We start from the raw sequence: 12,243 nt of genomic DNA, 5'->3' as shown, positions 1-12,243 counted from the left end.
TAAATGTCAGCCAATAAATACCTTTTAACATATACAGTAGAATCTTCTTGTCGTGCTGCAGATCTATTTGTCACATTATCTAATGAGCAGGAAAAAATACACTCCGTATTAAAGAGGTAAGACATCCGAAGCAAAGCAGCCTCTTGGAGCATTTTGTTTGGAGCATAAAATTGGGCGATAGTGTGAGGAGAGCCCTGGGAGCAACACATCACTTGGCTTTCTATTGATCGCTGGAGCGCCTCCTCTGTGCCCACAACCCTGTCTCTTCCTCACAATTTATCTCCTTTCACCTCTCCTCTCTCTCTCTGTTTCTCTCTCTCTCACTATCAGCTCGTCTGTCGGCCTCTCTCGCAAACGCTCTCGGCTGTGAGGCTTAAATACCTTTGAAAAAAAAGGCCTCCCCTCGTATTTGGGCGACGGCGTCAAAGTGGCCGGAGCATCTGTCTGGGGCATCTTGTCCCAGCCTGCGTGAGAAGGAGGGTGAAAGAAAGGACATGTTAAAGGGAAAAAAAAAATCAAAGGTTTTGATTTGAAATGAAACAAGTGCCCGGTGTGAAAGGCCCGCGCGGCAGAGATGTGTTTTCGTCAATTAGATAGGCTGAGATGTTCTCATGCTGACAAGCTCAGGTCCCCTCCGACCCCCCAAGTGCATCTATCCACAGGATAATAAGTGATTTCAAGTAGTGACGTGGTTGGCCTGCCGATGATGGAGCCATTAGCCCCACAGGGCTGACAGTGTGAGTGGGAGGCAGTCAGCCCATCCTATTGTAAACAAACATGTCCTTTCACAGCTCTGTTGACACAACACTGCTGCCTAGTGGTCAGCTGCTGGGACCAGGTCACCAATAATCCAGCATTTCCTACCTCAGGGCAAGAAGGCTGAATGAAGAACCAATAATGGAGAGGAAATAGGATTTCCTTGCCTGTTCAGCCCTTTAATTAAAAAAAGACACTCATTTCAAAGAGTAGCACAGCCACCTGGTCCAGCCTGCTTTGGCCAATATTTGACAACAAAAGGTACACAGTGTGCATCGTGGTTGCTGGACTGCAACCCTAAGGCGCCATTGTTAGGGTGCTGAATCGTTGACTATAACTTACAGGCCTACTGAAATGAGATTTTCTTATTGAAAAAGGGATAGCAGGTCCATTCTATGTGTCATACTTGATCATTTCGCGATGTTGCCATATTTTTGTTGAAAGGATTTAGTAGAGAACATCCACGATAAAGTTCGCAACTTTTGGTCGCTAATAAAAAAGCCTTGCCTTTACCGGAAGTCGCAGACGATGACGTCACCTGTGCTAGGGCTCCTCACATCCTCACATTGTTTATAATGGGAGCCTCCAACAAAAAGAGCTATTCGGACCTAGAAGACGACAATTTCCCCATTAATTTGAGCGAGGTTTAAAGATTTGTGGATGATGATATTGATAGAGAAATACTAGAAAAAAAAAAAAATTAAAGTTAAAAAAAAAAAAAGGCGATCGCATCAGAGGTTTTTAGACACATTTACTAGGATAATTCTGGGAAATCACTTATCTTTCTATTGTGTTGTTAGTGTTTTAGTGAGTTTAACAGTACCTGATAGTCGGAGGGGTGTGTCCACGGGTGTCTTGACACCAGTCTCTGAGGGAAGTCGACGGCAGCTGCATGGACGCCATAAGCTCAACTGATCTCCGGTAAGAAGCAACTTTTTACCACAATTTTAGCACCGAAACCTGCCGGTTGACAAGCGATCGGGAACCATGTTCGCTTGACTCCTCTGATCCATAGTAAAGCTTCACCTCCGGGAATTTCAAACAAGGAATCGCCATGTGTTTGTGTGGCTAAAGACTAAAGCTTCCCAACTCCATCTTTCTACTTTTACTTCTCCATTATTAATTGAACAAATTGCAAAAGATTCAGCAACACAGATGTCCAGAATACTGTTTAATTGCGCGATGAAAAGAGACGACTTTTAGCCGCAAATAGTGCTGCGCTAATATGTCCTCTACAGTCCGTGACGTCACGCGCACGTGTCATCATTCAAGAAGAAACTCCGCGGGAAATTTAAAAATTGCAATTTAGTAAACTAAACCGGCCGTATTTGGCATGTGTTGCAATGTTAATATTTCATCATTGATATATAAACTATCAGACTGTGTGGTGGGTAGTAGTGGGTTTCAGTAGGCCTTTAATCTGGCACTGCTTGCGCGAACATCATTAGTCACATTCACGCCACGGAGCGGTTCCCTGTTCGAATCCCGCTTCCTTCATCCAGTCACTGTTGTGTCCTGAGCAAGACACTTCACCGTCTTTCTCTCGACCGACCACACGTTGGCTGCTCCTTCAGAGGGTGTGTATTAAAGCCGTCACGATCGCGATCATGGGATCGTAACTTTGGTTGATATTTGTGGTGTCAAAACATTGCAAAAATCCTCACGCACAGAAAAATACTCTGCAAGTACACAAATTTGTTTTGGATCTCTCTAGAGATGATCAATGGGATTCAAGTCTGGGCTCTGGCTATGCCACTCAAGGACTATGTTCACACTGCAGGCCGAAGTGGCCCAAATCTGATTTTATTCCAAATCTGATTTTTTTCCAGCTGACTGTTTACACTGCAAGCAAAATGTGATAATTATAACTCTGCCATAAATGTGCATATGCCCCTATGTGGCCTCAGCGTCACTTGCATGCACAGTTTGATAACAGTAACAACAAAAGAAGTTGACCGGATTCAGTAAATGAACAGAAAAGTCACTACTCCTGCTACAAAATAAAAGTAATCGCACCTTAAAAATGTGTTTTTTTTACGTGAAAAATGTAAATAATATATATAAATATATATATATACATATATATATCCATCCATCTATTTTCTACGCCTTATTCCCTTTGGGGCCGCGGGGGTCGCTGGTGCCTATATTAGCAACAATCGGGCGGAAGGTGGGTACACCCTGGACAGGTCGCCACCTCATCGCAGGGCCAACACAGATAGACATAAAATATATATATATATAAATATATATATAGTATATATATATAAATATATATATAATATCCATCCATCCATTTTCTACCGCTTATTTCCTTTTGGGGTCGCGGGGGGGCGCTGGCGCCTATCTCAGCTACAATCGGGCGGAAGGCGGGGTACACCCTGGAGAAGTCGCCATCTCATCACAGGGCCAACACAGATAGACAGACAACATTCACACACTAGGGCCAATTTAGGGTTGCCAATCAACCTATCCCCAGGTGCATGTCTTTGGAGGTGGGAGGAAGCCGGAGTACCTGGAGGGAACCCACGCAGTCACGGGGAGGACATGCAAACTCCACACAGAAAGATCACGAGCCTGGATTTGAACCCAGGACTGTAGGACCTTCGTATTGTGAGGCAGACACACTAACCCCCCGGCCACCGTGAAGCCCTATATAAAATATATGTATATATATATATATATATATATATATATATATATATATATATATATATATATATATATATATATATATATATATATATATATATATTCAGGTATATATATACCGTATACAAACCCCGTTTCCTTATGAGTTGGGAAATTGTGTTAGATGTAAATATAAACGGAATACAATGATTTGCTAATCATTTTCAACCCATATTCAGTTGAATATGCTACAAAGACAACATATTTGATGTTCAAACTGATAAAAAAATTTTTTTTTTTTTGCAAATAATCATCAACTTTAGAATTTGATGACAGCAACACATGACAAAGAAGATGGGAAAGGTGGCAATAAATACAGATAAAGTTGAGGAAATCCCATCAAACACTTATTTCGAACATCCCACAGGTGTGCAGGCTAATTGGGAACAGGTGGGTGCCAAGATTGGGTACAAAAGCAGCTTCCGGGAAATGCACAGTCATTCACAAACAAGGATTGGGAAATGGTCACCACTTTGTGAACAAATGCGTGAGCAAATTTTCAAACAGATTAAGAACCACATTTCTCAATGGGCTATTGCAAGAAATTTAGGAATTTCACCATCTACGGTCCTTAATACCATCAAAAGGTTCAGAAAATCTGGAGAAATCACTGCACGTAAGCAATGATATAACGGAGCTTTGTTCCCTCAGGCGGTACTGCATCAAAAAGCGACATCAGTGTGTAAAAGATATCACCACATGGGCTCAGGAACACTTCAGAAAACCACTGTCAGTAACTACAGTTTGTCGTTACATCTGTAAGTGCAAGTTAAAACTACTATGCAAAGCCAAAGCCATTTATCAACAACACCCAGAAAGGCCGCCGGCTTCGGTGGGCCCGAGCTCAGCTAAGATGGACTGATGCAAAGTGGAAAAGTGTTCTGTGGTCTGACGAGTCCACATTTCAAATTGTTTTTTTGAAACGGTGAACGTCGTGTCCTCCGGACCAAAGAGGAAAAGAACCATCAGGACGGTTCTAGGTGCAAAGTGGAAAAGCCAGCATCTGGGATGGTATGGGGGTGTATTAGTGCCCAAGGCATGGGTAACTTACACATCTGTGAAGGCACCATTAATGCTGAAAGGTACATACAGGTTTTGGAACAACATATGTTGCCATCCAAGCAACGTTATCATGGACACCCCTGCTTATTTCAGCAAGACAATGCCAAGTCACTTGTTACAACAGCGTGGCTTCATAGTAAAAGAGGGCGGGTACAAGACTGACTTGCCTGTAGTCCAGACCTGTCTCCCATTGAAAATGTGTGGCGCATTATGAAGCCTAAAATACCACAACGGAGACCCCGGACTGTTGAACAACTTAAGCTGTACATAAAACAAGAATGGGAAAGAATTCCACCTGAAAAGCTTCAAAAATGTGTCTCCTTAGTTCCCAAAGGTTTATTGAGTGTTGTTAAAAGAAAAGGTGATGTAACACAGTGGTGAACATGCCCTTTCCCAACTCTTTTGGCACGTGTTGCAGCCATGAAATTCTAAGTTAATTATTATTTGCAAAAAAATTGAACATTTTCTTTGAACAGTAAATACCTTGTCTCTGTAGCGCATTCAATTGATATGGGTTGAAAAGGATTTGCAAATCATTTTATTCCGTTAATGTTTACATCTAACACAATTTCCCAACTCATAAGGAAACAGGGTTTGTGGGTGTATATATATATATATATATATATATATATATATATATATACATATATATATATATATATATATATATATATATATATTAGGGGCAGGCAAATCAATGCGTTAATTACGAGTAATCTCATCAATCTATTAACGCCGACAATTATTTTATCGCACATTTGCGTATGTTGTTTACATTCTTTTATTTTGTTAACGCCTTTTCTTAAAAAGATGGCGTCACCCGGATGGGCTTTAGCGTCGATGGGCTCTTGGTAAACATGGAACATTTGGCAAAAATACCGGACAATTCTGCAAATTTCATGGCTGGCTTACAGCGTGGTCACTCCGGGATCACTTACGACCGCCAGACAATTCTGAATCTGGATAGATCGGGCTGTTTTGGACTGAATGACGCGTGCTTTCTAGACCGGCTAGCTAGCATGGGAATATTTTGCCGGCTACATCCAGCGGCCTGTGAAGCAGCGGAGTATATGTGTTGTCTGTCTATTTATGAATAATGCAGACGAGGAGTGTTGGCTGAGTTCTTAACGTTTGCTTTCAGAGCGTGCATATCACAACATACAAGATGCCGTCATGGCGACACAACCTATACCGGGCTACCGCGCATGCTCGTCACTCCTGTTGCATGCTGGGTAGGGTAGTTCTTTTTTCCCCTGGCTCATAACGTCACAATATAGTACCATGTATATGATGCGTTCAGTTTATCAAAGCACCAAGCAAACTATCGGAAAATTCCCATCATATCAATTCCTAGATATGGTCATAATTATTTTAAGTGCACTACGCAGAATAAACACAACATTATTAATATTGCTACTACGGATAATTTGATCAAAAATTCCCTAAAACAGCCCACTACCTATAATATAGTTTTTTTTAAACATAAGATCCCTGATTAAAAAAATGTTTCTGCTGTTACCTCAGAAATTGCCTGTTCAGATGTTATGATTGTGGCTCAGAGATTTGTATGTAGATTATATTTCTTTTCCATAACAAACAGGATAACTTAAATACCCTAGCAGTGGCAATAAGCTTAAATGTTTGTATTTACATTTTTTGAGTTGATTTTCATAAAATATGCTATTTAACTGCTACTGTTTAACAAGGACCGATTTAAATTGTGTTTGCACAACAAATGTTTTGGCGCTTTTGTTCATGTGGGAGAATATTCCAATAAAGGTGCACTACACACTACTTTTGAATTCATTATTGGGCATTGTGTATACAATGCAGTTAATCGCGATTAATCTGAGGAATAGTGCGATTAACTTTGATTAAAATTTTTAATTGTTGCCCAGCCCTAATATATATATATATATATATATATATATATATATATATATATATATATATATATATATATATATATATATATCTATATATATATCTCTTGGGTTGTACTTGTATAGCGCTTTTCTACTTGTAAGATACTCAAAGCGCTTTGACACTACTTCCACATTTACCCATTCACACACACATTCACACACTGATGGAGGGAGCTGCCATGCAAAGCGCTAACCAGCACCCATCAGGAGCAAGGGTGAAGTGTCTTGCTCAGGACACAACGGACGTGACGAGGTTGGTACTAGGTGGGGATTGAACCAGGGACCCTCAGGTTGCGCACGGCCACTCTACCACTGCGCCACACCGTATATATATATATATATATATATATATATATATATATATATATATGTATACATGTATATATATATGTGTATATGTATACATGTATATATATATGTATGTGTATATGTATATATGTGTATATGTATATATGTATATATATACATGTGTATATATGTGTGTATAAATATATATATATATATATATATATATATATATATATATATATAAATGATAAATGAGTTGTACTTGTATAGCGCTTTTCTACCTTCAAGGTACTCAAAGCGCTTTGACACTACTTCCACATTTACCCATTCACACACACATTCACACACTGATGGAGGGAGCTGCCATGCAAGGTGCCAACCAGCACACACATATATATATATATATCAAATGCAATGAATATATATAGTTGTCCCTATACCAATATTTTGGTATATGCACTGGTACCAAAATGTATTTCGATACTTTTATAATTTTCAAAATAAAGGAGACCACTAAGGAAATAAATTTTTAGCTTCATTTTAACAAAAGAAATCTTACATATACAAATGGTTTTTATTGCACTCAAAGACCAATTTTAGAAGATTAAAATTAGGGATGTCCAGTAAATGCTTGATAATGTACTATCAGAAATTATCGGTTATTGACTTTTTAAAACACCGCTGTGTGCATAGACGTAGGGAGATGTACAGAGCGCCAACAAACCTTAAAAACACTGCCTTTGCGTGCCAGCCCACTCACATAATACCTACAGCTTTTTACACAGACGCACACAAGTGAATGCATTTCATACTTGGTCAACAGCCATACAGGTCACACTGAGGATGGCCGTATAAACACCTTCAACACTGTTACAAATATGCGCCACAATGTGAACGCACACCAAACAAGAATGACAAACACATTTCGGTAGAACATCCGCACCGTAACACAACATAAACACAACAGAACAAATACCCAGAAACCCTTGCAGCACTAACTCTTCCGGGACGCTACAATATACACCCCCCACTACCAAACAACCCCAGGTGTGACCAAGTGCCAATCAGCCACAGCTGGGGAGACACAGCACTCAGGGAGACAAACAGGAAACAGACTAAATAAGTGCGCTGACAGGAAACAAAGACAAACGCAGAGGAAAAACTAAAACATGGCCAAACTGTCAGGGACAAGCCTGACAGTAGCCTCCCTTCCCATAACGGATACCAGACGCTCTAGATAAAACAACCCCCCCCCCCCCAAAAAAAAAAAAAACAGTCCAAAGAGGGAGAACAAGGAGGTGGGCCGCCAGGCCAAGTGTACCCGCAATCAGCGGGGAAAAAGTCAGGAGGCGACCGCGAGTAGAACACCGCTGCAATTGGCGAGGCGGTCGCCCATGAAATGACCAAATCCGTGGCCGACGAGAGGTCGGTGGCGCCCTCTGCTGGCCCACCGGAGACGATGGTGGTGCCCTCTACTGGTCCGCCGGAGACGATGGTGGCACCCTCTGCTGGCCCACCGGAGACGATGGTGGTGCCCTCTACTGGCCCCCCGGAGACAATGGTGGCGCCCTCTGCTGGCCCACCGTAGACGATGGTAGGGCCTTCTGCCGGCCTACTGGAGACGATGGTGGTGGCGCCCCTTGGCCCACCGGACAGTATGGTTGTGGCGCCCCCTGCTGCTGCTGGCCCACCGGACAGGATGGTGGTGGCGATCCCTGCTGGCCCACCGGACAGGATGATGGTGGCGGCGTCTGCTGGCCGACTGGAGAGGATGGTGGCGCCCCCTGCTGCTGGCCCACCGGAGAGGATGGTGGCGCCCCCTGCTGCTGGCCCACCGGAGACGATGGTGGCGCCCCCTGCTGCTGGCCCACTGCAGAGGATGGTGGCGCCCCCTGCTGCTGGCCGACCGGAGAGGATGGTGGCGCCCCTTGCTGCTGGCCCACCGGAGTGCGTGGTTGCATCTGCTGGCCCAACAGAGTGCATGGTGGTGTCTGCTGGGCCACCGGAGTGCGTGGTGGCGCCTGCTGGCCCACCGGAGTGCATGGTGGCGCCGTAGGTTGCTGGCCCACCGGAGTGCATGGTGGCGCCGTAGGTTGCTGGCCCACCAGAAATGATGGCACCTTAGTTTGCGGACCCACCAGAGATGATGGCGCCATAGGTTGCAGAGCCACTTGCATGAGGAGTAGCTGTGCCTCCTCAGCTGCACAGGTACTCATAGCCCCCCCTCAAGGGACGGATCCCAGACGTCCCCAGATAGGCCCACAGATGACAGGGGTGGTGGGAGAGGGCTTGAAAAGCGGCCAAACTTTTCTTCACATTAGCCATAATTTTATAGCGCTTTGTTAAGCCTTTCCCCCATTGAAATCTATGCGAATTTGGCTGGATTATTCTGTCACATTGAGTTGGTGACGAACCCCAAGATGCAGAGAAGCCGGCAGGCATTGTGTAAGAAAACATAATTTAATTTAACACTAACACAAAACCAAACAAAAGGGTACAAACAAAAGACGCGCAAAAGGCGGAGAACAAACTTGGCTATGAACAAAAACACTTACTTTGACATGAAGGAACTATGGCATGAGCAGAGTGAACAAAAGTAGACACAGATACAACGATAAGTAATAATGACATTGACAGGTAGTGGTGACAATAATTCAGCACTGACTGGAGGGGAAGGCAGCTTTAAATAGTAGCAGGCTGATTGACACCAGGTGTGGCCAAGTGCCAATCAGCCACACCTGGGGAGACACTGCACTCAGGGAGACAAACAGGAAACGGACGAAATAAGAGCGCTGACAGGAAACAACGACAAACGCAGAGGAAAAATTAAAACATAGCCAAACTTTCAGGGAAAAGCCTGACAACAAGTTTTGTCAACAAATAAATATAAACATTGAAAAAAATACAATAATTTACATGGATGTTTTTGATGCCAATATTTATATTTCTGTCCACATGTATTGTTTTAGTGTATTTCAAAGGTTTTAATGATCGCTTCTCTTTTTTACATATTAGTTTATTTTTTTCCGGCTTCACTTCTTTTCTTCCGACATCAAAAATAATAGCACTGCTTTAACGTGTGGGCGGGGCTTACGTATAACAAATTTAGCCGGAAGCAGCTTTACTGGACTTGGGCATGCAAGCAAAACATCGAAGAAGAAGTCTGTGGGACAAATTTTCAAGCGTTGGCCGGTCCGCAGCTACAAAAAGGTTGGGGACCACTGTCTTAAAGCACCTCTTCCTGAGGGTGTTTCAGTGTTATTACTTCACCTTTATCTTTAGTTTTTAGACCAAAATGCGTCCGTTCTCCCTTTTCTGTCTACACACTGTGTCTGCTCATAAGTAGTCTGTGATTTTGTGCCGCCGAACATGCTCGTCTACTTGTAAACAAGCAATGTCACAACGTGACTTTGGCGCGGACCTGTACGTTTAAGAGACGGTATCGTACCAAAAGTGATTAATTAGTATCGCGGTAATATACTAATACTGTAAAACATACAACCCTAGTAGTAAAATTTGATATGATCCATTGAAAATATAGAACATTACACACGGTTCTCAAAAATCTATCAAAATGTTTTAGTACGACTTTGGTAAGCTATGAAGCCGCACCGCTTGATGGATTGTACTGTACTTCAAAATACGAGTATTATTATGGTGTGGGTATAAGGTAGACATATTATCTGGCGTTTTGTTTTGCAATATTATGCAAAAGCAACTTTTCTTACCTTCTGGTACCTGCTGATCTGTAGTTGAGATCTGCATAATTCCTGAAAATTTGCAAGCTAAACCGGTACAACAAAGATGACGGAGAAAAGACGGTGCTGAAGGTTAGCCACGTAAATAAGACCGCCCACAAAACGGCGCATCTGTCGGACAGCGACTTGAAGATGTGTAAAACATCTATGCAACATTTTGACCAAAGAACCACCATTACATGTTATGTAGACCACAAGGAAATGTTTTCCATTTCGAAAAATAAAAAATAAATGACCCCTTTAATGCGTCCTATAATCCGGTGCGCCTTTTGTTTGAAAATAGACATGACTAGACCCGCTCATTGGCAGTGTGCCTTGTAATCCGGTGCACCCTGGGTCTGGAAAATACAGTAATTACGACAGCTGTAGTTTCAGCACATTGTTTATACAAATCAAAATAATACTTGACAATACAATAAAATAAAACACACAATAAGACATAAGTCCAACTATTCAGGTGTAAACATAGAAAGAAAAGATAGATCAGATGTAAGGTTTTTGTTGCGGCGCACGAGCAGTCTGCATTTCCCTCTTCTGCGGATCCACCCGGAGGATCCACGGACAGCGCGCTCGGACACGCCCCTGCGCACGCTGAGCGCAGCACGCCCACGCACCGACAAGCCTGCACTCTATTACCAACCTGCTCACCTGGTACTGATGCAGGCAAGCTCAATAAAGGACCAGTGGACCCAAGGATCAGCGCGGGAACTTAGTGCTCTAATCGGATACCGTAAAGCTTATGCTCTCTTTCTGCGCTTTTCCCTCGTGTTCTGACATCCTTGTTTGTTCTCCCGTGTTTTCCGCAGTGTTTCTCTTCCGTTGCCTTGGATTTGGACAGCCTCTCTCGTTTGCCGACTCCTTGCTTGTCCCTGGACTCTGACGTCTATCTCTGCCCCACGGACCCCTCACGGATCTTGGACTCCTTTTGCCTTGCCCTCTTTGGTTTTGTCTGCTTCCTCATTCAACATTTACGGTAACACACACTTCGGTTAATCTACACACATAGTAACACATGTTCACACTCTTGGATTTTTGACACATATCGTTCTATAGTTTATACTCTATTGTTTGATTATTTTATATATATATATATATATATATATATATATATATATATATATATATATATATATATATATATATATTGAATGCATATATATAATAAATCATAAAACACTACAGCTCTCTGGTGTCTGTTTGCCGTCACCCCCTTAGTTAAACCATAACAGATTTACTTTCATATGCTGAAAAAAGTTGAGCGCATGAAGTTGTTTCCACAGCCTGGATATGACGCTCAACCCGGGGGAACAAGACCAAGTACCGCCAAAGGTCACTTAACATTACGATAGTCGAAGTCTCGCATTCGCATTTTTACACAAATGGGTTACTCATGTCACACCAAGCTTTACATGTCTACTGTTAAATGTTTTAAATGAATAAATACAGCTACACTTACATTTAAAAGGTGCTCATTTTTCTCTGCGTGGAAATGTAACCAAGTATTGTTTTATATAGAGTTTTTCCAAATAGAAAATAGAATAGAATAGAAAGTTCTTTTTTGATCCCTTGGGGAAATTCAGCACCACTGTTCGCTCACAGTAGACAATGATAATAATAAATAATATAATTTATATAATATATTATACATATTAGGGCAGTGAATCTTTGGGTGTCCCACGAGTCAATAATTTATCGATTTTTTCGATTTGATTCGATTCTCGATTCAAAAAACGATATTTTTTCGATTCAAAGCGATTCTGTAT

The 12,243-nt window shown here is 42.2% G+C and overlaps 1 protein-coding gene and 1 long non-coding RNA gene across 2 annotated transcripts in view; one reads left to right on the top strand and one right to left on the bottom strand.

Annotated features, from left to right (window-relative positions):
* LOC133536288 (uncharacterized) overlaps positions 1–11,509 on the top strand; it is a 47,770-nt gene extending 36,261 nt beyond the window's left edge. The window contains exon 3 of the long non-coding RNA XR_009802435.1: positions 11,287–11,509. This is a non-coding gene — a long non-coding RNA (uncharacterized LOC133536288). The remainder of the gene's footprint in view (positions 1–11,286) is intronic.
* The window catches only part of mmp17a (matrix metallopeptidase 17a), a 382,482-nt gene that overhangs the window by 26,371 nt on the left and 343,868 nt on the right, over positions 1–12,243 (bottom strand). Inside the window, exon 7 of the mRNA XM_061876701.1 lies at positions 382–464. Within this exon, the coding sequence (XP_061732685.1) occupies positions 382–464 (83 nt within the window). The remainder of the gene's footprint in view (positions 1–381; positions 465–12,243) is intronic.

The sequence above is a fragment of the Nerophis ophidion genome, linkage group LG17 (assembly GCF_033978795.1).
Source record: "Nerophis ophidion isolate RoL-2023_Sa linkage group LG17, RoL_Noph_v1.0, whole genome shotgun sequence".
NCBI lineage: Eukaryota > Metazoa > Chordata > Actinopteri > Syngnathiformes > Syngnathidae > Nerophis > Nerophis ophidion.
The sequence above is the reverse complement of the archived record's forward strand: the minus strand, read 5'-3'. Positions and strand labels throughout refer to the sequence as shown.